The sequence below is a fragment of the Oryctolagus cuniculus genome, chromosome 17 (genome assembly GCF_051225735.1).
Source record: "Oryctolagus cuniculus isolate XC-2025 breed Fujian yellow rabbit chromosome 17, ASM5122573v1, whole genome shotgun sequence".
NCBI lineage: Eukaryota > Metazoa > Chordata > Mammalia > Lagomorpha > Leporidae > Oryctolagus > Oryctolagus cuniculus.
In genome coordinates this window covers 54,383,758-54,411,629 of record NC_142883.1, presented here as the reverse complement: position 1 = coordinate 54,411,629, position 27,872 = coordinate 54,383,758, and the positions used below count along the sequence as shown (strand labels likewise).

Below are 27,872 nucleotides of genomic sequence, written 5' to 3'. Positions count from 1 at the left end.
GGAAATTTAAAACAAAGCTGCTGGGGCTGGCATTGGGGTTAAGCAGGTTAAACCACCACTTAATGCTGCCATCCCATATCAGAGTGCTGGTTTGAGTCCTGGCTGCTCTACTTCCAATCCAGCTCCCTGCTAATGCACCTGGGAAAGCAGTGGAAGATGGCCCAAGCGCTTGGGCCCCTGACACCCAAGTGGGAGACCCAGATGGAGTTCCAGGCTCCTGGCTTTGGCCTGGCTATCTGCCTCTCTCTTTCTCCCTCTACCTCTCTGCCTCTCAAATAAGATTTTTCTTTAAGAGATTTATTTAATTTATTTGAGAAGCAGAGTGACAGACAGAGGAAAAGAACTTTCAGCTACTGGTTCATTTCCCTGTTGCTAGGACTGGGCTGGGCTGAAGCCAGGAACCTACAATGCTATCTGGGTCTCCCATGTTGGTGTCATGTTGTCTCCATGTTGGTGCCCCAAACTCCACTGCTTTCTCAGCCACTTTAGCAGAGAGCTGGATTGGAAGCAGAGCAGCCAGGATTCAAAGTGCTGCCCTGATATGTGATGCAACAGGTGGCAGCTTAACCTGCTGTGTCATGATGCCAGCCCCGAAAAATAAATCATTTTTGAAAAGTGTTAGATAATGAATTACCAGGACCGTTGAACCAGATAGATACTAATAATTGTTAATACTTGAGTGTTTAATGCACCAGGCTTTGCTCTAAATGGCTCACACGCTTACTCACTTTATCTTAATCATGCTGTGATATAAGCAGTACGACCATTTTCTTTAAATGATAAGGAAAATTAGGCTCCGAGAGGCAGAGTAAATTGTCCTGGGTGGGTGGGGGTGGGGTGGGGGCACACAGCCAGAAAGTGGCAAAACTGGGGTTTGAATACAGGACGTCTACCATCTGTACCTTCAACCATGAGTTGCTGGGTCCGATCTCTAATTACAGGTGGTGCAGGGGAATCGGGGCTCCTCTCTGGCAGAGACAGGAGCGCCGCTGACTCTCGGTCTGGTCTTGTATCTATCAAGACTGACTCTGGGTAGCACGGAGAGCCCTTCTTAAGACGCTCTTTGGGAATGAGTTCCAAGGATGTGTATTTTCTGGCTCTGCAGGGTGGCCTAGGGGAAGCTGCCCCGGATGAACACTGACCCAGAGATGAACCCGGTGCCTGGCTCTGCTGTGGTGTGGACTGTGCCTGGGATGGTGGCCAGGTCACCTCCTCTGGGCCCAGGATCTCTACCTGTGACCTGGGGGTTGGTAATCACCTCTTTCATTACAGGCATGAAAGGACAGGATTGAAGAAACTGACAAGCACGCTTAGTTTCCCTGCTCTAGGACTGCTTGGGCTGGGTCTTTTGGAAGCTGAGGAGGCTGAGGGTTCTTGAGTCTGAGCTGGATCTCAGGTTGCTCGGAGGCAAGCCAAAACTCCAGGTTTCAGTCTGCCCCACTCTGAACCTTGTCATAGCGTCAGGTGCGAGCCCTGCAGACAACCTGCGGACAATGGCACATTCCCTCCGCTACAGGGAATTTTATCCCCTTTAAAACTCAATCCAGTTACTCACAGTGGCGACTTTTAATACCAAATCAGACAGCTCTGCTTTTAGGGACTTCATGGTGATGGCTGTCAAGAGCTTGCTTCCTCACCCGGCTGGCCAAGCAAAAGTTCGTGGATTTGCCACTGATGGAATAACACATCTGCACTGGTCAGCTTGCTGATGGCCACACGCCAGGCTGAGGCTGCTCAGGTGACATGGCTTAAATGCAGACTGGGGCAGGCATTGTGGCCTATCAGGTTAAGCTGCTGTCTGCAAAGCCGTATGGGCACTGGTTCGAGTCCCAGCTGCTCCTCTTCTGATCAGGCTCCCAGCTATGGCCTGGGAAAGCAGTAGAAAATGGCCCAATTGCTTGGGTCCCTGCACCCATGTGGGAGAAGCTCCTGGCTCCTAGCTTTGGCCTGGCCCAGTCCCAACTGTCAGTCATCTGGGGGAGTGAACCAGCAGATGGAAGACCTCTGACTTTCAAATAAATAAATAAATCTTAAAAAAAAAAAAAAAAGCACATCACACCTCCACAATGACTCTCAAGACTAGGGAGGGCCTGGGCATGAGTATTTGCTAAAAGTTATGCAGGTGACTCTAATGTGCAGAATTGCGAACCACTGAACTAGGAGAAAGGGCCTGTGCCAGGGTGTGACTAAAGCATAGACAGTGTGCAAAATATTTTTAAGATTTATTTTACTTATTTGAATGGCAGAGTGACAGAAAGAGGCAGGGAGAGACACAGGGAGAGGGAGAGAGATCTTCCATCTGCTGGTTCACTCCCCAGATGAACCAGGCTGAACCTAAGAACTAGGAACATCACCTGAGTCTCCCAGGTGAACGGTCTCCCTTAGCCATCTCCCACTGCCTTCCCAGCACTGGCAGGGAGCTGGATGGGAAGTAGAGCAGCCGAGACTCAAACTGGGTTGCAGGTGTTACAGGTGGCGACTTTTTGCCCCTTTGCCACAAGGCACACCCGGTGTGCAAAACCTTAAGGGTCCTGTAGCACAGGCTGACTGGCCCTGTGCATAGCGACACGAGGCTACAAAAGGCATGGTGTCTGAGCTTTGTGCCAAATTTAATAGGCAATAGGGAGCCGTGGAGGCCTAGTGAGCAGGGGCACAAGTGGGCAGTTAGCAGCATACAGAGCTAGTAAAGCCGTCCAGCGATTTAGAGGCTACGAAACACACACCACACTAGCAGAGAAACCACGCCTTCTTATTCTGCAGTCTCAGCTGCAGATCGACATTCCTCAGCACCCGAATCTACCGGTCTCTCAAGGGGCTCACCCAAGCCGCCTCTGTACTAAGGAACACCGCTTGTTGATTGACTAAATGAGTGTGAACCTGCATGACAAGCCGCGGGGGCTGGCTCTCGCTCCTCTCGCCTTCCCTCCGTTGCTCCCTACCGGCCAGCTTCCAGTTCTTCACCGAGTCGCTCTCCAGCTCCCTCCGGTGTCACTCGCCGCCGCAAACCTGTTTGTCACACGCGGCTCAGTTTCCGGTGAGTCAAGTTCAACCCCAGCTTCCACGTCCTCCGTGACGGCCACCCCCCACACACACTCCCTCGCAGCCACCTCTGAGGGGGCGCCCGCTGGCCACCGACACAGACCGGTGTTCCTCGGGGCAGCGGCCCGCGGGGTCGGCGGCGAGGGCGGGAGCCGCGTCCCCCAGTGACCAGCGCCGTCCGCGAGGGAGCGCCCGACCCCCGGCGGGCGTGGCCGCCCCAGCCCCGCCCACACCCTACCCCGGCCTCGCCCACGCCCCGGCCTGGCGCGGTCCGGACACGCCCCCGCCACGCCCCCGCTCCGCCCCCGCGCCCACGGAGCCCCCGCCCGGCCGCCAGCCCCTCTCCACGTACGCCCGGCCCCTCCCTGCCTGCCTGCTTGGCAGCCGAGTCCGGCTGAGGGGGATGCTCCGGGTCCCACCTCCCCGGGGGAGCCCTCGCGCATTCCCGCGCGCCCGGGCGGCCCCGGCTTCGGCTGGCCCCGGCGGCGGCAGCGGCGGCGGCCCGCGTTCCGCGACCCAGGGAAGTTGTCTCCGGAGCCCGCGGCGCCTCCGTCTCCTCCCCCTGGGCCCCGCCCCCCCGCCCAGAGCTGGGATCTGCGAGCTGCCCGGCCCGGGGGCGTCGCCGCTCGCTCTCAGGAGCCAGCCAGTCTCCGCTTCCCCGTGCGCAGCGCGCGTCCCTCGCCGGCCCGGGATCCCCCGCGCACCCCGGAGACGGCGCGCGCCCAGAGCGCGGGAGCCCGGAGCGCTGGGTGCCTGGGACCCCGCGGAGCCGCTGGCCAGCCCGCGGGGCTCGGCCGGGATGCAGACAGCGCTGTGAGCCCGGGCGCCAAGGCCATGTCCGGCACCCGCTGCCGGACCCTGTACCCCTTCTCCGGGGAGCGGCACGGCCAGGGGCTGCGCTTCGCCGCTGGCGAGCTGATCACGCTGCTGCAGGTCCCTGACGGCGGCTGGTGGGAAGGCGAGAAGGAGGACGGGCTCCGCGGCTGGTTCCCGGCGAGCTACGTGCAGTTGCTGGAGGTAAGGGGCGAGGGCCGAGGGCCGGGACGAGGAGGGGTGGGGTGGGGGTGGCTGGCAGACCGCGGCTGCGGGCCTTGGTGCGCTCGCCTACCTGTTGCCCGCGCCAGGGATGCCGCTGCCGCCCCGGTCCGCGTGGCGTCCGGGGGGCCGCGGCTGCCGAGCCGACCTGTAGCTCCGTGCTCCGGGGCCCGGCGGAGGCGGCGGGCACCCCTCGGGGCGTGGGCGGCGTAGCCTCGCCGGGAGCGCCCCCCCCCCTGCGCCCCCCGCACCGGCCTCCGGAGCGCATCGTGGCCGATCGGACGAAGCAAAAACTTGTTGCCGGTGTGTGAGTTCTGGAGCGGACGGGCGCGTTCCCGGCGCTGGCGGTGGTGGCCGGGGGCCAGCTGAAGGCTGCCCTCGCGTGCGGTGGTTTTGGGGAAGACTCATGGAGTACCGTGGTCCCGGAAATGTCACCGCCTATTCAGCCCGGAGCCCACCGCCTGCTGACTCCAGGGACGGTCGTTGCTGCTCTGGGTCGGGCTGCCCTGCCGCTTGGGGGCTGCCCACTTGCTGGTCAGCTGAGCCTGGCCGGCCACCAGCCTGAGCCCCATGCGCACGCTTGACCCAGCTCCCTGAAAGTGGCTTGCTCCTGGGGTTCCGGCATGGCCCCGGGGCTACACAGGACCAGCTCAGCTGAGTCAGCTGGCTGTCCATTGTCTGGGGGACAGTTGGATGCCTGGCTGTGTCCTCTCGTGCGCCGCTGGGCTCATAGTCACAGCCTGATTGAGAGCCAAAGTTTCTAAGGTTGGGGTGGGAGGGACCCTTGCTCAAAAGACTGCTTGACCCCAAGGTTGCTGTCAAGGCCCAAGGGGTGAGCATAGCCGAGCATTCAGGTAAATTGCTGTCCATATCATGGAAAGGGAAACCCGTTTATAATTTAGCCACCGACCTACTTCCCAAAAGAACAAAGTAGCAAATCTTGAGGGAGGATGCTCCCTGCAGCTAGTGGGGAGAAGGGAGGAGGCCAGATAGGGTGGCATGGCCTTAGGGTGAGTTAGCCTGAAAGTATCCCCTCTGAGGTCGTAACCAGACAGGGGAAGCCTGGCCTCCCGCAGGTGCCTTGTTTCTCCCAGGTCCAGAGGGGAACCACACACTGCCTCCTAAATGCCGAGCACCTCCAGCCGCGTGTAGGGGCTGCCAGCGTTTCACTTCTCCGTGCGTTGACACCTGTAGGGGTAGGACAGGTTCAGGTGCGTGGCTCAGCCTTCCCCGCTGCTGAGATCCAGATGCGTTAAGCAGAGCTCGCTCGCTGCCTGTATCCTGACAAGCTGGAGTCTCCTTGTGTCTTGTTCGCAAGCTCTAGGAGAGACATATTTTGGGATTCCTTCTGGTGACCACATTTTCCCAGGAAATACTGATGTGGAAATTTGGCTGGTAGATGTCGGTCCAGTTAGGAGCGCTGGCTGGACTCAGCCAGCTGTGTTTTGGTGGCGGAGGAGCGGGTGGAGAGGCTGTTTGGGTGTTAGGGAGGAGGAAGGGAAAGGAAGACCACCCCCCCCCTCCACTCTGAACAAAGCAAGATTATCAGCCTTGGCTGTGTCAGCCACACCCCCTGGCACATAAAGAGTTAGGAAATTTCAGAACGTTTCCAACTAGTAACTTGCAACAACTTCCATTTGTTGTGCACCTTCTAGATACTAGGCACCGGACATCCATTATCACCACTGCCCCTGGCGGCTCTGTGAAGGATGAGGTGCTATGCCCATTTTATAGGCAAGTATGTGGAGGCTGAGAGAAGTGGGGCCAGCTGCTTGCCTATTTGGTTAGCAGCTCAGATGGCTGGGCCTGTGCCTCTGAAACTCGACAGCCTGGGTTCGGCTGTGCTAAAAGGCTGAGAAGGGAAAGGTTCAGAGCCACATGGAACAGGGCAGGTGTAGCCCTCGTTGTCCACACAGTGGTGACACTGTCCCTGAGGGTAGGCTGAAGCGTGGAGCGTCCCTTCTGTTAACCCTGAAGCTTGAGTCTGCTCAGAGCCAGCTGGTTTTCCCGCAGGTGGAGGCTGGGGGGAGCCTGAGCCCTGAGGCTTTGGTATCCAATGGGACGCGTGGCAGGGCCGGAGCAGTTGCAGTTTGAACGGGGAGGATCACGGATCAGGGACTTCGTGTCTGGGAACCTCCTACAAGAGCAGGCTGGACCTCCCAGCTCAGAGCTGGCCTGGGAGAGTGACAGGCAAGTAGCGTTCCTTGGTAGGCGGCGAGTCCTCGAGGCAACATTGGCTGGAAGAGGCAGCGCTTCCCAGAGAGGAGCTGGTGGCTAGACCGGCCCTCATCGTCAACCCTGGGACTGGAGGATTACTAGCAGGTGCTCGTCAGGGCAGCCAGGAAACCCCAGATAGTGCACAGTTTTGGGAGGTGGGAGACCCTGTGGGGTGTGAGCCATGTGGGGTGCTTGGCTCTGAGCCTGCTAAGAGCCTGGAGTTCAGAAGCTCAGGGGAAACAAGTGGAGACAGAAGAGTGTCAGCCAGCCTCTTGTGGCAGGGATGGAGCGATGGGTGCCTGTCTGGGAATGGCACCTCCAGTGGGCTCCCTGACCCTTTGTACCTTTCACCCTCTCCTGGAAAGGAGGATACCAGGAAACCTCATCTTGGTGGAGGGGTGCCAGGCATGGAAGACAGGACGAGCAAGAGAGACACTCCCTAAAGATGTCTCCCTTGTTCAGATAAGGAAAGGGGAACCGAGAGGCCCTGGCTGTGCAGGAAGCAGACCCCATAGAAGGGAGTTGGGAGCAAACCCTGAGAAGGCTGCTGGGAGGAGGGTACTAGGAGCACTTCCTCGGCCTGGACTCCAAGGTCATGGTGGAACGGTACAGCACACTCTTGGCTTGCAGAAAGCGGTCTCCAGAGAAACCTCAGCCCAAGTTGAGATGCGTAGATGGACCTGATAGGCCCAAGGCCTCTGCCTGTCAGCTTCTCTGTCAATTAGGGGAATGTCAATTAGGGAAGGAGGTGGAGGAGGGAGACCAGATCTCCATGCTGGGGAAGATACGGAGCGTCACACATGGCACCAGGACAGGCTGGAGTGCCTAACCAGGCTCAGGAGTCCCTTGTGGCCTGTTCTTACCTGGAGTGGAGAGAAGGCAGGGACTTACCGGATGTTATAAGGCATCAGTGAACCTTCCCAGAGCTTTTGGGAAATAATAATGGGGGAGCAGTAAGATTGCAATGCAAATCCAATAGAACTTCTCTTGATTTAGGTGCTGTGCTTAGAATCTAGGATCTGAACCTCAGAGGTGCTAACAGAACTGGCTTCCTCTCCATCTTCTGTTCTTCTCCCTTTTAGGGATTGTGCAATAGGAGTTTGCAAGGAGTGGTTGTGGGAGTGTGGGCTGTGCTGTGGATAACCAAGGCATGAGGCTTTACCTATTGCTATGTAACAAGTCACCCCCTGAACTTCATGTATCCAAACAGCAGTTTATTATCTCACATGGTTCTGGGGGTTGGCAGGGCCCAGCTGGGTGGTTCTTCTGCCAGTCTGTCTCCATGTCTTTCCTGCAGTTGTAGTTAGGTGGCAGGTGGGGCTGGCGTCCTGGAGGCTGTATCGGCCTGGAACCTCCGAAACAGCATTTGCACCTACCTGTGTGATGCCCTGGTGTTCTCTCCACCTGGTGTCTCCTCCTCTGGGGCCATTCCGCATGGCCTTTCTCTTGAGCAGGGTGTTTGGAGTTCTTCCATGTGGCTAGCTTCCAAGAACACAGAGGTGCAAGTTGCCAAGCCTTCTCAAGGCCTTGGCCCAGCACTGGCACATCAGTTCTGCCACATTCTGCAGTAAAGGGAGTCACAGGACCAGTTCAGAGTCAGTGTGGAAGGGAGGTGGATACGGTCTGGAAGCAGGGGAGGTGTGGTTTTTGGATATCTTTTTTGCAGACCAGACACCTCATAAGGGCAGGGCAGGGACAGAGGGTCCATTAGAGGGGACGGTGAGTGCCAGACCAGAGTGATGTTGGAGAGAGCCCCTGGAGGGAGGTAGCATCCAGGAGACTTGGCCCTCCTGCTTCAAGTGCCTCTGTTATGATCCTTGGAGGAGTTTTGTTTTTTAGGACACCAGGAGTTTCTTTATAGAGGCTACAGGATAATTGATGCAGATGGAATTTAGATTATTTGAGAGACAGAGTCACAAAGGGTGGGGGGAGCGACAGCGAGAGAGTTCTCCCATGTGCTGGTTCTTTCCCTAAATGCCTGTAATGGCTACGGCTGGGCTGGGCTGGGTTGAAGCTAGTAGCTGGGAATATCAATCCAAGTCTCCCAAGTGGGTGGTGGTTGGAATTAACCTGAGCAATCATTGCTGCCTCCCAGGGTCTGCGTTTAACAGGAAGCTGGAATCGGGAGCCAGTGCCTGGAATGGAAACCAGGCACTGCGATATTGAATGCAGGTGTCTTTGCTGGTGCATTTGCCACTAGTCAACCCACCTACAGAACTGCTTGACAGCCACTGGGTGCTTGCTATGTGATCCACATTGATTTTAATACTGAGCCTTTCTCTCTGTAATATGAAAACCACCTACAATGGGAATGACTTTGTCCCCCGTGCCTGTTTTTCATGCCATCCACAAATCTGTTCATAAAAGGTATAATAAGGTCTGGGGCATTGTAGGGGGTGTAGTTGTATTGGAAAAGATTGTCATCCTGCACTCTATAAATTATCTTTATTTATTTGAAAGGGAGGGAGGGAAGGAGATAGAGAGATCTTCCATCCACTGGTTCACTCCCCAAATGCCCTCCACAGCTGGGACTGGGACAGGAGCTCAGAATTCAGTTTGGTCCTCCCACATGTGTGGTTCCACTGCTTGAGCCATCATCTGCTGTGTCCCATGGTGCACACTAAGAGGATGTGAGTCAGGAGTCGGAGCTGGGACTCAAATCCAGGCTCTGATATGAGACGCAGGTGCTTCGAGCGGCGTCTTAGCTGCTGCACTGAATGGCTTCCCCCTACCCTGCCCTGTGCTCTGGGGGCTGCAGCCAGCATCTCTGTCTGCACACTGAGTGCCAGATTGGTCGTGTAGCCACTGAACAGAGTGTTCACACCGTGGGCAGAGGCTTCCTTGCAAGAAGTTGGCAGTAACCGCTGACCTCTGCTAACTCCCGTGTCAACCCGTGACATCTGTTTCCACCTGGTCACACAGAGAAGTTGCTGATCTTCTTGTCCTTTCTGTGGCCTGCAAAAGCTCTGCTTCCATCTGGTGCTTGGGAGGCCTTTGCTGCTGGAGATAGATGTGTTTGGTAGACCAGGTGGCCTTGGATGCGTGTGCCGTGCTGTGACTCTTATCTGGGCACTCCAGGGAATGCCATACTCACAGCAGCAAAGCTGTACAGATGAGCTTCCCGACACGATGTCAGGGTGGTCCCCAGTACTTCACTGCAAGATTAATAGATTTCCTCTCTCTCTCCGCCATCGTGAGGTTGCTGGGGTGGTGTTTACACTGATGGGGAGAAGGAGGCATGGTGGCCAGCAGCTCTGTCTGGTTTGTTATTGGGTGGATGTGAACGTGGCCTGACATTGTTGAGTAGGTGTGAGTTGTAGGAAGAGTCTGTGGAGTCTTTTTTTTTTTCTTTTTCTTTTTTCTTTTTGACAGGCAGAGTGGACAGTGAGAGAGAGAGAGAGAGAAAGGTCTTCCTTTTGCCGTTGGTTCACCATCCAATGGCCATCACGGCCGGAGTGCTGCAGCTGGCACACCGCGCTGATCCGAAGGCAGGAGCCAGGTGCTTCTCCTGGTCTCCCATGGTGTGCAGGGCCCAAGCACTTGGGCCATCCTCCACTGCACTCCCTGGCCACGGCAGAGAGCTGGCCTGGAAGAGGGGCAGCCGGGACAGAATCCAGCGCCCCACTGGGACTAGAACCTGGTGTGCTGGCGCCGCAAGGCGGAGGATTAGCCTAGTGAGCCACGGCGCCAGCCTGTGGAGTCTTAAGAAGAGCTACACACATGGGGGTGTCTCCTGTGTCACTGTTGGATGAAAATTTCTTGTGAGAGTTTGACATCCCAGTTCACTGTATCTGTTTTTCTCCTGGAGCTACAAACTGGTGTTCAGATTCAACTCAGATTTCACACATCAAAGCTAAACTCGTGGGGGCGACTTTGTACCTAGTGGTTAAGATGCTGGTTAAGTAAGGGGCTTGTGTTGTGGCACAGAGGGTTAAGTTGCCACTTACGACACTCGTACCCCATATCAGAGTGCCTGTTTGAGCCCTAGCTTCTTTGCTCCCATCCAGGTCCTTGCTAATGCACCTGGGAAAGCAGCAGATGATGGCCCTGCCATGCATGTGAGACCCAGATGGAGTTTCTGGCTCCGGGCTTTGGCTTGGCCCAACCCTGACTGTTGTGGCTATTTGGGGAGTGAACCAGAAGTTGAAAGATGTCTTTCTCTCTCTCTCTCTCTCTCTCTCTCTCTCTCTCTCTCTCTCTCTCTTCTCCCCCAACCCCCACTACGTTCTGGCACTCTGCCTTTCAAATAAATGAAAATGATGCTAAAAGATGCTTTAAAAGCCTGTGGCCTTGGAGACCTGGATTGAATTTCTGGCTCTCGGCTTTGGCTTGGGCCAGCCCCAGGCATTATAGGCATTTGGGGAGTGGGCCAGTAGATGGGAGTTCTGTCTGTCAGATAAATGAGGAGGAGGAAGAGGAGGAAGAAAGAAAGAATAAGGCAGAGGAAGGAGGAAGAAAGAAGGAGAAGAAGAAGAAGAACTAAATTTATAATCTCACCTCTCCCCTGCCTGCACCCTGCAGACCTTTGTGAATGTCACCCCTTGCATCCACAAGGTCGCCGGATGCTTCCCCTCTTCCTTCCCTCTGCTGTGCGCTAGGTGAGCAAGCCCTGTCTGCTCTCCATCGGGAACATTGCTCCAAGCCTTCTCCTTCTTAACTTGCCTTGGCAAACCTTTTCCGTAAAAGGCCAGGAAACGTTTTAGACTTCGCGGGCCAAGAGGCAACATCAAGTTGGAGCTGCCTCGCTGTGATCTGTAGTTAGTGCGCCAGAGGCAGTGAGAAGCAGGGAGAGGGCCCATATGGTCCCTGTCACAGCTCCTCAGCTCGCTGCTATAGTGCAAAAGCTGCCACAGATAATCTGAAAACCAATGGGAGTGCTCATGTTCCGATAGAACTTTATAGATGGACATTGGACTTTGTTATAATCTTTCTGTGCCATGAAATCTTCTTCTTCCTCTTTTTCTTTTTTTAAGGATTATTTTATTTGAAAGAGAGAGAGGGAGAGACAGAACGAGAGATAGATCTTCCATCTGCTGGTTCACTCCTCAAATGTCCACATCTGTCGGGACTGGGCCAGACGAAAGCCAGGAGCCAGGAGCTTCATCCAGGTCTCCCACGTGGGTGCATTTGGGCTATTTTCTGCTGCTTTCCTGGGAGCACTGGCAGGGGGCTGGATCAGAAGTGGAACAGCTGGGATTTGAACTGGCCCCTGTGTGGGATGCTAGCATTGTGGCTGGCAGCTTTACCCATTACAACACAGCACCGACCTGGAAGCATCTTTATCTGAGAGGATCAGACTATGCCAGGATGGTTAGAGAGTGGTGAGCAGGAGCAAGAGAGGCTAGACATGTGATAGAGAGGGAGACAGCTAGCAGAGAGAACCTGGGGAGCTGGCTGTTATCCAAGCATGGTGGAAAAGCCTTAGATTCTATGGAAGGGGATGGAACTTTTTTGTTTTGGAAAATTCCTGTAGACTGTGGGATGGGGAATGGAGGATAAGTGGGAAAGAAGGGGAACCAGGAGACCAGGAAGCTTGGAGCAGTGGAAGTGGAGATGATGAGGAGTTGGTGGATTTGGAAGGTGTTTTCCAAGTAGAATTGGCAGGTCTGGCTGTGAATTAGCTGGGGCAGGTAGGAGACAGAGTTGAGGGGTCTCACCTCTATCAAGTTAATTGTAATGCACTTTCCTTCCTTTATTTTTCCCATCTGTCAATCTTTTCTGCTTCCAGAGACCTTAAAGATTGAGGTAAAAGGCCAATACAAACAGGGGAAAAAATTCACATTGTCAGTGTAGAAAGTGTTTTTTTATAAGTTATTTAAAAAAAAAGCCCAAAACAAAGAAGAGCACATCAGGATTAGAATGGGAAAAAAATACTTTAGATGCTTTATAATAAAAAATAGAAAGTCATCACCATATTGAGTCTTACTAGTAATGAAAGAATTACAAATTTAATTAAAAAGATAGCTTTAGGGGTGGGTATTTGGCTTAGTGGTTAAGACGCTGCTTGGGATGCCTGCATCCCACATGGAATGGTGGGGTTTGAATCCTGGCTCCACTCCCAACTCCAACTTTCTTCTCATGTGCACCCTGGGAGGTAGAAGATGATGGCTGGAGTAGTTGAGTTCCTGCCACGCATGTGGGAGACACGGATGGAGTTCTTGGCTCCTGTCTTCAGCCTGGCCCCATGCTTACTGTTGTGGGCATTTGGGGAATGAACCAATGGATGAAAGTTCTCTCTTTCTCTCCTCTATCCTTCGCATGAAAAAAATAAATAAAAAAGGAATAAAAGTTTAAAAAAGAGATAGCTTTAAAGAAAAATATTTAAAAAATGGAACAGGTACTGGCTAAAAGTAGGAAAATGATGTTTCATTACTTAAAAGCATTAACAGTGGAAGTAACCTCTCACCCAGGAATTCCACTTCTAGGAGTTTTGACCTAGGCAGCATCTAATAGGCAAGCTGTGAACTTCAGCATGCCATTTGTAGTACCATTTTTTTTTTAAAGATTTATTTATGTATTTGAAAGTGAGTTACAGAGGGAGAAGGAGAGACAGAGGCAGATTGTCTATGTGCTGGTTCACTCCCTAAGTGGCTGTAATGGCTGGGGCTGGGCCAGGCTGAAGCCAGGAGCCAGGAGCTTCTTCTGGATCTCCCATGTGTGGGGGCCCAAGGGGCCCAAGCACTCGGGCCATGTTCATTGCTTTTCCCAGGGCATTAGCAAGGAGCGGGATTGGACGTGGAGCAGCAGGAACATGAACTAGCATCAGGGATGCTAGCATTGCAGACAGCAGCTTTACCCCCTAAGCCACAACACTGGCCCCTGTAGCACCATTTCTGGTACTGCAATATTGGCCATAACCTAAATGTTCACTGGGAGGAACTGGTTAAAAATCAGTTTCACCTGTGTTTAGTAAGCAATCAGATACCCAGAAGTGGCTCGGTGCTTTATTGAAGCTGAATTTTTGAAGTGTTGATCCGTGATGCTGAATGTTTTCCTGGAGTTCGCATAGTTCAGATTTCTCCTTATGAGGAGGCCGACAGAGTGTAGTCCAGAAATGAATTGTTTTTGAAAAGCAGGGACTGTGTGTCCTGTGCATTCCCCAAGTATCCTTTTGTGGGAAGAACAGGTTGAAGGAATACAGCTGGCCCAGGGCCACATTCTTTTACATATCCGCAGGAACAGCAAATCTTTGTCTTGGGAGGGGTGGATTTGACTTTTTTTGGAAACAGCCAAAACTCATCGGAAGCCAAGTCTGGTGTGTCTGTGCCTGTGACTGTCTGTCTGTCACCTTGTTGTGGAAAGTACTTGAGGCAGCTTATCCAAAAGCATACGGTATGATGAGATAAAAGCATACATCGTGTGGAAATCTGGGGATAGGGAAATACCAGGGTGAAAAGTGAGATGACCACGAATAAAGTTTGATAGGAGTGGAATAAAGTTTTATATGAGTGCCGTCCAGGTTACAGAAGAGATCCTGGCCTCAAGTCATGATGCATCTGAACAGTTTGCAGTGAGGAGTAACAGAGATGTCTGAAGTGTGGGTGTGGATGCTGCATCAGTGGGGACGGGGCAGGGTGTGCTGCTGTAACAACCCCAAATCTCAGCGTAACAGCACAGGTGTGCTTCTTGGATAGGAGAGGCGATTCGGGGCTACAAAACCCGCCAAGACCCGGGATGATGGAGCAACCACTGTTGGGAATCTTGCCAGGGCATTAAACAGCTCACGGTTCTAAAGCTTTTTTCCTGGGAGTGACACATGACCTGTGTGCTCCCATTTCAATGTCTGACATGCAGCCTGACTTGGAGAGGGTGGGACAATGCAATCCTATCACAGACCTGGAAGAAGAACAGGAGCCAGCCGAATCGGTGTGGACCCTGGCTCAGGTGGCTGCTTCAGTTTCGGTGTTTTGTGACCAGAGTGGTGCTTCTCAGACTGCAGTCAGTGCCTGTGGAGGAAGGCTTCCAAAACTAAATTCGCCGGATCTCACTTGGGGCTGACTCTGTCTCTGTTGGCCTGGGCTGGAGCCTGGGGCTCTGCGTGTCTCAGAAGCTGCTGTGTGCTGTTGATGCTGCAAGGAGTTAGAAGACAGTGCACTCCCCAGCAGGTGCCCTTAGCTCCCGAGAGCCGTGGTTAGCTCCTACCGTGCTTTCCAATTGCCTTTGTTGGGGCTCCAAAAGTGATACCCTGGAATATGTACTTTAGCATGCTGAGTGCTTTGAACTAAAGGAGAACCGGCGTTTCTCTGCCCCTCCCCTCCATGCCCTTCACTCCTCTTTCCCTCCCAAAGTGTGACAGGTGGGCCTCTTTCTGAAGTCCCTCATTCTACCTAACATCTATTTTCTCCAGAAAATTCACTGAATGGAAGAAAGAGTAGAATTGACACTCGACCCAGAGCCCAGGCAGACTCTGTCCCGGGCTGTTGTCTTTTCTTTGGGCCTATTTGTATCCCCTAAAAAGGATGTCCTCTCCCTCCAAAACCCTCTTCAGCCCCCACTTTCTGCCATGAAAAGGGCATTTAAACTTCCACCATCTTGCGCTTCTTTGAGTTTTGGGTGACTCTCGTGTGCCTGCATGTTAATAAATTAGAATGCCTTCTCTCCTGTTAATCTGTTTATTGCCAGTTTGCTTTAAAGTCTCAAATTATCGAACCAGAGCTGGCGCCATGGCTCACTTGGTTAATCCTCCACCTGCGGCGCCCGGCATCCTATATGGGTGCCGGGTTCTAGTCCCGGTTGCTCCTCTTGCAGTCCAGCTCTCTGCTGTGGCCCGGGAAGGCAGTGGAGGATGGCCCAAGTGCTTGGGCCCCTGCACCCGCATGGGAGACCAGGAGGAAGCGCCTGGCTCCTGGCTTCGGATTGGCGCAGCACCGGCCGTAGCGGCCATTTGGGGAGTGAACCAACAGCAGGTAGACCTTTCTCTCTGTCTCGCTCTCTCACTGTCTGTAACTCTGTCAAAAAAAAAAAAAAAAAATCGAACCTTCCTAGGGTGGAAGGAAAGTTCCTTCATTCCCGCAACCTCCTCCCTCTCACACGCTATCTTAGCATCTCGCACACTGCTGTGCCTACTGGTAGATACCAGGTCTACATTTTTTTGAACAAATGAGGTTATATCCTCTGACCTCAGGCTTCATGAGTTTTCTGCACATTAAGTACATTTATCACAACCTTGAACTCTAAAAAACAAGTTTTTATGTTTGTGTGCCTACTATGTGCTGTGCTTACTGCAAGGCTTGGGCAAGGCATGCAACTTGGGTTAGCAGCTCTTCTGCAGGTAGCCGTCTCCAGAGTGTCTGTGCAGGTGGTCTCCAAGAGGCCCCAGGTTCACACTTGTTCTGCTGAAATGGAAGACCTTCCAGGATTTTAGCCTCCTTGGCTCTTTCTCAGATGCCCAGTTCCTCCTCCCTTCTTGTTTGCTGTCAGACGCACGGAGAACTCCAAGGTTAGTCAACAACAAGCACAAATCCTAATTAAGTTGTAGAAATTCTTTAGAGATGCTATTTTAAAAATTCTACAAGAAATGAGTCCTTGTCCTAATGGAATCATGGGAAAGGATACTTATTTTAGCAGTGGCTCGTGGAAGAGAGTCATTGAGGCATTTGTTTTTGATTTGTAATATAATTTAGGAATGGAAATAGGAAAACTTAACTTTTAATTTAGTTTGAGTCTACTGTTCTCATTTAGCGAGTGTTTCTATTGATAAATAGCTGCAAGCTCTCGTGGTGCTGGGAGGGAAGAATGCAGCCCTGTTGAGGAGTTGATAATCAGAGACATGCTCAAAGCATGTCTTGGGGTTCTCGTTCTACCATTTTCATGCCATACAGATGGTTGCAGAGAGCTGGGACTTGTGTTGGGGTATGGGCACATCAGAGCATGCCGTCCACAGGGCCGGTGCTGTGGTGCAGAAGGTTAAAGCCCTGGCCTAAAGCGCTGGCATCCCATATGGGTGTCAGTTCTAGTCTTGGTTGCTCCTCTTCTGACCCAGCTCTCTGCTGTGGCCTGGGAAAGCAGTAGAAGATGGCCCAAGTGCTTGGGCCCCTGTACCCACATGGGAGACCTGGAAGAAGCTCCTGGCTCCTGGTTTTGGATAGGCCCAGTTCTAGCTTGCAGCCATCTGGGGAGTGAACCAGTGGATGGAAGACCTCTCTGTCTCTACCTCTCTCTGTAACTCTTTCAAATAAATAAAATAAAAAAAGGACATACCATCCCGTATTACTGGACATGCCATTGACCAGAGCTTTCCCAGTATCAATGTGCATACAGATCACAAGAGCTCCTGTTAAGATGCAGATCCTGATGTAGTAGGTTGAGGGTTGAGGCTGAGCCTGAAGAACATAGCAGACTCCCTGCTCACACGCAGTGCTATGTCTGCACTAACCCTTCTATGACTGTGTGTGTGGGTTTCCCCTACATGTCAGGCATTTCTCAGCAGACACCAGCTGAGTCTCCTACAATTCACCTCTGGCACTGTCTACCTGGAGTTGAGCCAGATCTCATGGGTTAAGGGCTCAGTCCCATAAAACTGCCTCTTTCTGATGCCAGGCAGTGTCACCTGTATGGGAAGGCTTCGAAAAGCTTGTGGATAATTTGCAGAGTCTTTTAATTCCTTTCTTACCCAAACTTTGGAAGCCACCTTATTCTTCTGTCTGGCTGGCTGTGTATCAGATTTCCCATTACTTTTTTCTTAGGTTCAGTTAATTTGCTAGGCCAGCTCACTCTCTGACCAGTTTATTATAAGAGACATTGCAAGGATGCAGGTGCACAGCCAGATGAAGCGATGCATAGGGCATGGTATGGAGGACAGGGCCTGTCACCCTCCCAGCGTCTCCTTGTATTCAGCAGCCTGGAAGATCATCAGATCTTGTTGTTCAAGAGTTTTTGTAGAGCTGATGTCGCCAGCTTCCCCCTCCCCTCTCCCTGAGCTTGGTGGGTGGGGCTCAAAATTTCAGCCCTCCTGACCATCTAATCACTCTTACTCCTTCTGGGGACCATTCCCATCTTGGGCTATCCTGGGCTCCACCCTATGTCATCTCAATTGCATAAAGTTAGATGTGCTTAAAAGGGCAAATTATGAACAATAAAAGACTCTTATTCCCAGAGTTTTAGAAGCTCTGTGTCTGGAACTGGAGATAAACACCAAATATATAGTCAGACCAGGTACACAGTGGCTTGATGGCGATGCACTCTGAGAAAGGTGTCTGGCAAATGCTTTGCTAGGTGGTCTCATCATCGTGCAAACATCATAGATTCTGCTAACTCAAACCTAGCAGGCACAGCCTCCTATATACCCAGGCTGTGTGGTGTAGGCCGTGTGTTTGGTATTATGTGTTATGTTACACATTATGATCTGTGTGTGAATGGCATTTCATATTATGCCACCTTGAGATGTTGTATTTCCAGGTAGTGCAGCTGCTGCTGGTCTCTGGGCAACAATTTGAGGAACGAGACATTTGAGTTCCCTTAGGGTTCTTCAGTTTCTCTGCATGACATGCTAAATCCTGGAATTAGATTGGATTTAGTTTTCTTTCTCTCTCTCTTAAGTGGATTAAGATGAGGACACACAGTGTCGTGGAACGAACACAGGTTTTGGAATCAGACCTCTCTTTAAGTACATTTAATCTGAGGATGGAGTCATGATGGTGGCTGGTGTTCCTGTTTGGCCTACAGGAGGTCCCTAATAATGCAGGGTGGATGTTGGGCTCAGGAGGGCTTTTCTGGGGCCTGGCAATGGAGGAAGTGCAGGATTCAGCCAGGAGCAAGGTTGAGGGGTGGGGAAGGGTGGTGAGTGACAGGAGGGGGCAGGCACAGGGTCCTGACTGCAGTATGGACCGCACGGCAAAGAGAGAGCCCAGGATGGTCATGCCAGATACAGTATTAGGAAAAACACACAGTGGGGCTGTGGCCTCCATGTCCTGTAGGGATTGCTACGGGGTGCTTTGTGTAGTTAGGTGTGGGGGCTGGAATGCGGGCTATGCTGTCACCCTCAGTGCATGTTGCTGATGCCATGTTCTGGGGTTGGGCAGAACCTCTCTACATGTGGGCAGCAGAGTGCAAGGCAAGAGGGTGGCAGCTCTGGGCTTGGGTTCCAGCCCCTGGTGCCTGTGCAACCCTGGCTCATTGCAGAACCTTAAATTTTGGTAGGGTCCCTGTGAGTCTCAGGGAATGTGCAGGAAGAGCCCCGTGCCTCGTGCACGCTCTGCAAGCAGACTTTACATTTCTCTATGCTCTGGTGGTCATGCCCACTTGAAGGCTGAGAGCTGCCAGTTCCCTGGGGCATCCACCGAGGGGCCGCTGAGGTGGGGCAAACCCAGTTCCATGAACGCCCCTGGGTCTCAGTACAAAGCCATCTGTCTGGGTGCGGCCCTGTGGCCAAGCTCTGATCACACAGGAGTCTTGTTTTGTGCAGGTTTAGATTCAGTAGGTCTGGCCTGCGAGTCTGCCTTCTTCGCAGGCTTCCAGGAGTCGCTGCTGGTTTGGGGCTAACACTTGGCATTGCACTTTCTTGGGGGCGATTCAGGGCATAGGGCCTATGAGTTAGAGCAAGTGGGGCTGCAGCTGCTACTGCCCATTGCTCATTTATTTGAAACTTTTATGTAATGCTCGCTGCTGCTCAGGCTGGGCCAATTAGTCTTAATAGCTTCTTACCTGGGTCTGATGGGCCTCTGGCTGCCTGGACACCCCCAGAAGAGGTTCTTCTTGTAATGAGAAAAAGGCTGTTTATCGGGAAAGGTGAAATTCGAGAGACGGTAGCGTTCCTTTTCCTTGTTTGTGCCTGTTCTTGGAGCAAAGGAATGGTTGGTTTCCAAGGACTACATGGAAAGTCCCTTTCTAAGGTGTTGCTATGGGGCCCAGAATCTGTCCCGGGCCTGTGTTCTAGGGCTCTGTGCTGGAGGTGGCGGTGCTGCCATCAACCCAGTGTCTCGTTCAGCCCCGGATGGAACTCTAAGGTCTTTGCTGTCCTAGACTTAGCTGCTGGCTTCTGCTGCTGGATTACTGCAGTGGCCCCTCTCAAGAATGGTGCCCTTCTCTGCCGTGGTTGTTCCAGCCAGTTTGATCACACGACTCTCTTGGTTAAGACCTTTTGTGCATTTTTTTCATTGTCTGTATGGTAAAGCCGAGTGTCCCTTATCCCAACTGTTTGCGAACGGCAGTGTTTCAGTTTTCAGATTTTTTTTTTTTGAATTTTGGAATATTTGCAGTGGAATTCAGTTATGTTGCAGATATACCCTATACACACAGACTGAGGGTAATTCAATACTCTGTGTTTGGACTGTGGCCTGGCACATGAAGTCAGGTGTGGGATTTTCCACCTGTGATGTCATGTCAATGCCCAAAAAGTTCTGGATTTTGGAGAATTTTGGATTTTTGGATTTTGGGTTAGGGATGCTTGACCTGTGCAAGACCTGAGCTTTGTTTACAAGGCACTTCATGACCCAGCCCTCGCCTGCCCCCCAAGCTGCATCTGCAGCCATTGCTCCTCCTGCATGCTGGGAGGAAAGCCACGTGGAGCTACCTAATGGTGGGCTGTAACTCTGCTTTCTCTTCTGTGCACAGACGGTTTCTTCTCTCTGAAGTGACCTTTCCGATCATCTTTTACCTCCTCTTTTCTCTTCCCTCCTCCTTCCTTTTCCTTCCTTCTCCTCTTCCTCCTTCCTCTTCTCCTTCTCCAATAGTTACATGAATCAGCTTTTCACTACTCAACAAATAACCTGGAGGAGCAACTTAGAAAGGAACAAGGCTCGGGGGCTGTTGCTGTGGTGCAGTGGGTTAAAGCCCTGGCATCCCATATGAGCGCTGGTTCTAGTCCCAGCTGCTCCTCTTCCGATCCAGCTCTCTGCTATTGCCTGGGAAAGCAGTAGAAGATGGCACAAGTCCTTGGCCCCTGCACCCATGTGGGAGACCCGGAAGAAGCTCCTGGCTTCGGATTGGCACATCTCTGGCCGATGCGGCCATCTTGGGAGTGAACCAGCGGTTGGAAGACCTCTCTGTCTCTACCTCTCTCTGTAACTCTTTCAAATAAGTTAAATAAATCTTTTTTTTTTTTTTTTAAAGAAAGGAACAAGGCTTATTTCAGCCTGTGTTTTTGGAGGTTCACAGTCCAAAATGAAATGGCCCTTTCAGTCTTGTGTCTGATGAGGGCAGTGGGTGGTGGAATGCTTGCAAAGGATGATCCATATGGGGGTCAAGGAGCAGGGGGAGGGGGAAAGGGAGAGGGAACAGGCTCATTCATGTCTATTTCACTTCTCATGAAACCGGCATGATTGACCATGGGGCTTCACTCCAGAACCCAACCCAATTTAGTCGCCCTCCCCCCACAGAGGTCCCATCTGAGATACCACTGTAAGTGGATCAAAACCACACCCTCTTTGGCACCATTAGTTTATGACTTTGGGGCTTATATGTCTGTGTGACTTAGGGAGCCAAGTCCTGTTCAAACTGTAGCAATAGCTTTATTGAGATACAAGTCACATACCATTGAAAACATACAAGTCAATGTATTTTTTAGCATATTCCTGCAGTTGCATGACTGTTACCATCATTCATTTAAAGATATTTTTATAACGTTATCATCCCTAAAAGAAGCCCATACTTAATTAGCAGTCACTTTCTAATTTCCCCCCAGTCACCCCGGCCTTACGAAACCATTAACCCACTTACTGGTTCTGTAGATTTCCTGTTCTGGAGACATCATGAAAGTGCATCACTTAACGCATGGCTGTTTGTGTCTGACTTGCCCCTTAGTGTAACATTGTCAGGGTTCATTTGTGCGGTAGCCTGTATTCTGACTTCTTTCCTTTCTGTGGCTGAATAACGTTCCCTCGTATGGATGGCTAGCCCTCCTCTGACATCCCTTCATCGGTGGATGGATATTTGGGTTGGTTCTGTTTTGTGACCACTATGAATATTGCACCTATGAACATTTGTCCGCAAGTTTTTGTGTGGATGTTTGGGTTTAGTTCCCTTGAGTATATACTTGCAGGGTCTTGTAGCAGCTCTGTTGAACAGTTTGATCAACTGCTGGACTGATTTCCGAAGCAGTGACTCTGTTCGACAGTCCAACCAGCAGTTTTTGAGAGTTGTAATGTCTCTACATCCTCGCTAACGCTTATTAGATATTGTCTTTTTTCTTTTAAAAAAAAAATTGATTGGGACTGGTGCTGTGGCGTAGCGGGGTAAAGCTACCACCTGCGATGCTGGCATCCCATATGGGTGCTGGTTCGAGTCCCGGCTGCTCCACTTCTGATCCAGCCCCCTGCTAATATGACTGGGAAAGCAGTGGAAGATGGCCTAAATCCTTGGGCCCCTGCACCCATGTGGGAGACCCAAAAGAATCTCCAGGCTCCTGGCTTCGGATCAGCCCAGCTCCGGCTGTTGCAGCCCTTTGGGGAGTGAACTAGTGGGTGGAAGCCCTCTCTCTCTGCCTCTGCCTGTCACTCTGCCTTTAAAATAAATAAATCTTTAAAAAAAAATCATTTATTTGAAAGACAGAGTGACAGAGACAGATAGGAGAGACAGAGATCTTCATCTGCTGGTTCACTCCCCAAATGCTTGTAACAGCCAAGGCTGTGCCAGGCCAAGGCCAAAGAGCTAGGAACTGTATCCAGGTCTCCCACATGAATGGCAGGGACTCAAGTACTTGCACCATCATTTGCTACCTCCTTGATGCAGTAGTAGGAAGCTGGATCAGAAGCGGAGTACCCAGGACTTGAACAAGGCCCTCCCTTAGGGAACACAGATGTCCCACACAGGGGCTTAACCCACTGTACCACAATTCCAGTCCCGTTATCTGTCGTGTTGATTATAGCTATGCTGATGGGTTTGAAATATCTCGTTGTGATTCTGAGTCACTTCCCTGGCGGTTAATCGTGTTGAGCGTCTTTTCGTGTGCTTACATTTATCTTATTTGGAGACATGTCCGGATTCTTAGCCTGTTTTGACCTGGGTTGTTCATCTTTTTGCTATTGTTCCCTTTCTTTTCTTGTTCAACCAGATTAACTTTCTGAGGATATAAGGGAAAATACCCCATTTCTCCTGTACTCTTTTTTTTTTTTAATTATTTATTTGACAGGTAGAGTTTACAGACAGTGAGAGAGAGAGAGAGACAGACAGAGAGAAAGGTCCTCCTTCCATTGGTTCACTCTCCAAATGGCGGCAGTGACCAGAGCTGTGCCAATCCGAAGCCAGGAGCCAGGTGCTTCCTCTTGGTCTCCCATGCAGGTGCAGGGCCCAAGCACTTGGGCCATCCTCCACTGCCTTCCTGGGCCACAGCAGAGAGCTGGACTGGAAGAGGAGCCACCGGGACAGAATCCGGCATCCCAACCGGGACTAGAACCTGGGGTTCCAGCGCTGCAGGAGTGAGCCGCGGCGCTGGCCGTTACAAGTCTTAAACCATTGTGCCATAGTGCCTGCCCCATTCAGCTCAATTCAGACACTTTCTGTCCAGGGGGGTGCTGTTGCATCTCACGGACTGAGGGCCCAGTCCTACACGGCTGCCTCCACTTCCAATGCAAATCATTAAGCGCAAGTTATGATCTGTGCTTTGGAAGACCTGGCTATGAGCTGGGGTTCCCACAGCCCTCTTCTTGCATTTAGAGTAATTTGCTGGAGTGGCTCATGGAGCTTAGGCAAACACTTTACTGCCAGTGATTGGCTTAGCAAGAATGCCAAAGAGGATACAGATGAAGAGATGCCTAGGACCTGGGTTATGTGGGAAGAGGCCCGGAGCATCCACACCCTCTCCAGCCACTTCTAGGAATGTCCGTGTGTCCAGCTGTTCATCACCTCTCTCAGCTCAGTCCTTTTGGGTTTTGATGAAGGCTGCATGGTGTGGGCCTACTGGATCAAGTCATTGGCAGGGTAAGCAATGTGCCTGAGGTCTTTCTGGCTTTTGGCCCCTGGCAATCTTGGTTCTTCCACGTCCCCTTTGGTCTGGTTTTGGTGTCATCCTTTAAGATAACGCTTGCCCAAGGAAGCCAGGGCCTTTGCGTGATTCTTCAGGTTTCTCCCAGTGTGCTTGAACTACAGACTTAAGCCAGAAGTTCCTTTCCCCAGTCTCAGTCTCCTCCCTTCCCCTAGACTGTCCCTGGCTGTGATACAATGTGACCAAGATCAGAAAGTTAAAACTGGATGGTAATTAAGGGAGTCCTCAGGCAGGTGACAGGTAAAGCGGCCTGGAAACAGTGCTTTCTGCAGCAGATCCCATCCTGGGACCCCTGAAGCAACTCCGTGGCCATGAGTACGTTATTGCTTGAATTGAGGAAAAGTGCTCGCCTCCTTTGGAACCGAAGCATCTATGGATATGTTCAAGTTCACATGTCTTGTGACGTGGCAAAGGGGAGGCTAGTCCTCTTTCCAGCCAGCCAGTGCCAGTCACTGGAGCACTGTGAGTCCCAACCTCTGTCTGCCCTGGCTCTGTCATCTCATCCTTCAAGGTGGCACCTGCAGGACTAACTGCTCTTCTTTTCCCTACTTCCCTCCATTCCCACTCTGGGCTCGTGACAGCCCACCCAGGGATGAGGGCAGAGGTCTTCCTATGAAAACACATGCTAATGAGGAGTGTGGGGTCCCTGAGACTGGGGACTGGGGTTGGAGCTGTGACATAGGCCCTGTGCTGGGTGTGGCATCGCGGGTCCTGGGAGGGCTTAGGGTTTCAGGTGGATTCCCTCTGCCTCACCCCTGCTAAAGAGCCGGAGTGGGAAGGAAGCCAGACTTCTCAGCAGGGAGCGTCCTCTGGGTGGAGTGTGCACAGGGGAGGGGTCGGAAATGGAGCTTGGCTAGGGCCTTGCCAGGCGCTCCACGTGGACCCTAGGACCAGGTGTGGCAGCACAGGAAGCCAGTGATGCTGGAGCCTGAGCTGGAGGCAGGGGAACTGAGCTTTCCTGAAATCTGCCACCTCCCAGTCCTGGTGTCCTCTGGGGCTGGTGTCAGGGGCCTGGACATGGGCAGCTGCTCTTCCTGCTGATCCTCCACACCCAGGGGACTGTGCTGTGGCCCTTGGGGCACACCCTGCAGCAGTCACTGGGGACCAGGTTGCAAACCCCGCATGAAGCGGTGCTGAACACTGGCCTTCCTCTGCAACCCCCAGCAAGGCCATGCTGTTTTGTTTCCAAACCACTGGCCACGAGTGGTTGGGGGGCTTTATTATTAGTTGTGGGGAAATTACTTCTCTGAGAAGCAGTGCAAGGTGTAAATTATGATTCATCAAGACTACGTCTATGTATATTTAGCTCCAGCTGCAAGTCTCTTGCAAATGAGGGCTGTTGTGAGAAGCGGCCAAGTTGGGAAGGGTTGCTGTGCAGACGGGCGGCTGATATGATTGACAGTCACAGTCACCTGCACTTGGCTTTCTATGGTTTGTAGAGGGACGAAGAGCAGCAGCCATGCTTTGGGAGCTGTGAGAAGGCTGCAAGGCAGTGGTCTCACACCCCTAGGAGTAGACAAGTTCTGCTAACCTGGTCCTTCTGTAATAACTCCTGCCTGAACATTGAGCCAGGGACCCCAGGCAGCACATGGCCATCAGTGGTGTCTTCTTCAAACCTGGGAACAATAGAGTCATCTCTGCTTTAAGTCTCCATTAGCTCCCCATGGCCCAAAGTGTCCAGGCCTCCTTGTCTAGCTCTGTATACACATGGGCTCTGTACAGACTGCACCTTGCCTCTCTCCCTTTCTCCAGCCTCCTAACTCTCCCTTTTGTGGGGAGAGAGAAGCCCCTGGACACCTCTGTGCCTTTGCAAAGCTGCTGCCTTTGTCTGGGTCCTTTCCTCTCACCGCTGCCTAGGAAGTGATAATCCTCACCAAGAACCAACCCAAGTGCACTTTCCTCTTTGTGGTCTTTGCTGTCTCCCCAGGCAGTGTCATTTCTTCCTCTGGCTTTTGCAGGACCTCCTACTGTAATAGCATCTGTGGCTTGGGCTGCAGTGGCTTGTTTTTCTGACTGTTTCCCCTATTCAGGGCCAGGACAGGCAATTCATAAACCTTCATGACTGCTCTGGCCTGGCATGGGGCTTAATATCCATGAATCTGACCCAATAAGAATTGGATGGTTATGGCCGGTGCTGCGGCTCACTAGGCTAATCCTCCACCTAGCGGCGCCGGCACACCGGATTCTAGTCCCAGTCAGGTCGCCGGATTCTTTCTGGGTTGCCCCTCTTCCAGGTCAGCTCTCTGCTGTGGCCCAGGAGTGCAGTGGAGGATGGCCCAAGTGCTTGGGCCCTGCACCCCATGGGAGACCAGGAGAAGCACCTGGCTCCTGGCTTCGGATCAGTGCGGTGCGCCGTGGCAGCCATTGGAGGGTGAACCAACGGCAAAAAGGAAGACCTTTCTCTCTGTCTCTCACTATCCACTCTGCCTGTCAAAAAAAAAAAAAAAAAAAGAATTGGATGGATGGATGGAATGGTTGGTTGGTTGGTTGGCTGGCTGGATGATGGAAGGATGGATGGATGATAGATAGGTAAGTGGATGATGGATGGACAGATGGATGGATGGATGGAGACGATGGGTGGATGGAAGATAGATAGATGGATGAAAAGGATAAACCAAGACTCGCCTTACAGAACTGGACACGTCCTGTCTTATTTTGGCTCATGACTGAACCAAGCTTTCCTTGAAAGGGCATGAAAGACTTGGTTCTGAGGTTAAGCTTGGGGTCATAGAAGGCCAAGGTTGGAAGGGGTGTATCCAGGTCAGCTCAGGGCACTGAACACTAAAGAAAGATCCCCAGATCCTAGGGCAGCCCAGGCCCAACACTCGGGAGTAGAAGGTGGAAGAGGAGCAGGCATTGCTCAGGAGGTCCCTGCTTCTCGTCTGGGCTTCTCAACGGGCGTGGCTGAGGACTGTGGGTTCCACTGTAGGAACGCCTACCCCCTCTACCTACAATTCTTGGTCCTTTGACTTTGCAAAATTCATTTAAAATCTCTGGCCTTCAGTTTCTTTATCTGTCAGAAGGGGTGGTGACACCCATTCTTCAGCCTTGCAGGGCGTGAGCATGAACTGAAGTTCCTGGGTGAGCTGCTGGCGAACAGGAACACGGGGCTGTTAGGAGAGGCCGTGTGTCGGGGACGGGGGGATGGGTGTCTGGTGCCTGTGGCTCCAGCTGTCCTGACTCTCCCAGGAGGCCCTGGCTCAGCGCCCCCCTCCCCTCCTTTCTGCTGTGGTTGTCTTTTCTCCACTGGCCCCTTTGAAGTCACTTCTGCGGCCTCTTCCTTAAACCTCTTTGTCCTTTGCTCAGATGATTCTAAAAGCTGTTGAAACTCTTGGCCCAGACAGCTTTCAGCGTTTGGAGCGAGAGCTCTGTCAGCCTCGTGGGTTCCTTCCCTACAGCCTTCTCTTGAGGCCCTCTGGGGACCCAGGGATGGACCCTCTTGGGCCCTGTGGATGCAGCTGAGAACTAACCTGAATGGAGCGGACTTGGGGGTCCCTGTGGTCAGAGGGCTTGGCATCTGTGGAGAGCCAAGCAAGTGATCATGGAGCTACACCCCGCAATGTGAGGGCCCCAGGGGGCTGGGGAGGGTGATGGGAGTATCAGGGCCTGTACTGGGCACAGGTTGTGTCCACCTCCCACATGTAGAAATCCTAACCCCCAGGATCACAAAGGGTGACTGTGTTTGTTCTTTAAAAATTTGTGGGGGGGAGAAAGAGAGTTTGTGTGTGTGTATGTGTCCATCTGCTGGCTCACTCCCCAAATGTCCACAACAGCCAGTGCTGGACCAGGCCAAAGGCAGGAACCAGGAATTTAGTGCAGCTCTCCCATGTGGGTAGCAGGGACCCAAGTACATGAGCCATCATCTGTGCCTCTCAGGGTGCATGTTAGCAGGAAGCTGGATTTAGGAGAGGAGCCAGAACTCAAATCCAGTTAGTATGATATGGGATATGGGCCTATGAACTGTTGCATCAAACACTTATACCAAAATGAGGTCCTTAAAGTGGTAACTGAAAAAGCAGTTGTTAGGAATGGGCCCTGGTATCCTTCTGTGAAAGGAAACCTGGGGCGTTGTGGCATAGCAAGTTAAACTGAAGGAAAGACAGAGAGATCTTTTTTTTTTTTTTTAAATAATGCATTGCTCCACTTTTTTTTTTATTTTTTTATTTTTATTTTTTTGACAGGCAGAGTGGACAGTGAGAGAGAGAGACAGAGAGAAAGGTCTTCCTTTTGCCGGTGGTTTACCCTCCAATGGCCAACGCGGCCGGTGCACCGCGCTGATCCGATGGCAGGAGCCAGGTGCTTCTCCTGGTCTCCCATGGGGTGCAGGGCCCAAGCACTTGGGCCATCCTCCACTCACTCCTGGGCCACAGCAGAGAGCTGGCCTGGAAGAGGGGCAACCGGGACAGAATCTGGCACCCTGACCAGGACTAGAACCCAGTGTGCCGGCGCCGCAAGGCGGAGGATTAGCCTAGTGAGCTGCGGCGCTGGCCGGAGAGATCTTTCTTAAGCCCAGACCAACACCAGGAGCCAGGCACTTCATCCAAGTCTTCCACAGGATGGCGGTAACCCAAGTACTTGAGCATCATTTGCTGCCTTGCAGGTGGATTAGCAGGAAGCTGGGTCAGAAGTACACAGTAGCCAGGACTGAAACCAGCACTCTGAT

General features: G+C 52.3%; 1 protein-coding gene and 2 long non-coding RNA genes across 10 annotated transcripts in view; 2 read left to right on the top strand and 1 right to left on the bottom strand.

The window, feature by feature from the left end:
- The window catches only part of LOC127484348 (uncharacterized), a 62,688-nt gene extending 59,367 nt beyond the window's left edge, over positions 1-3,321 (bottom strand). For 2 of the 6 annotated variants that reach the window (XR_016224292.1, XR_011383664.2), the window contains exon 1: positions 2,878-2,998. This is a non-coding gene — a long non-coding RNA (uncharacterized LOC127484348). Of the gene's footprint in view, positions 1-2,877; positions 3,081-3,107 lie in introns of those variants that run through there. The other 4 variants (XR_016224290.1, XR_016224294.1, XR_016224293.1 and 1 more) reach the window with 4 other exon arrangements.
- Positions 2,386-27,872, top strand: part of GAS7 (growth arrest specific 7) — a 247,581-nt gene continuing 222,094 nt past the window's right edge. Inside the window, exons 1-2 of one of the 3 annotated variants that reach the window (XM_089318380.1) lie at positions 2,386-3,034; positions 3,973-4,056. In XM_089318380.1, coding sequence (XP_089174506.1) covers positions 2,882-3,034; positions 3,973-4,056 — 237 coding nt within the window. In that variant the 5' untranslated portion in view covers positions 2,386-2,881. Of the gene's footprint in view, positions 3,035-3,431; positions 4,057-27,872 lie in introns of those variants that run through there. The other 2 variants (XM_051824485.3, XM_051824489.3) reach the window with 2 other exon arrangements.
- The window catches only part of LOC138846210 (uncharacterized), a 37,214-nt gene continuing 13,447 nt past the window's right edge, over positions 4,106-27,872 (top strand). Inside the window, exon 1 of the long non-coding RNA XR_016224295.1 lies at positions 4,106-6,396. This is a non-coding gene — a long non-coding RNA (uncharacterized LOC138846210). The remainder of the gene's footprint in view (positions 6,397-27,872) is intronic.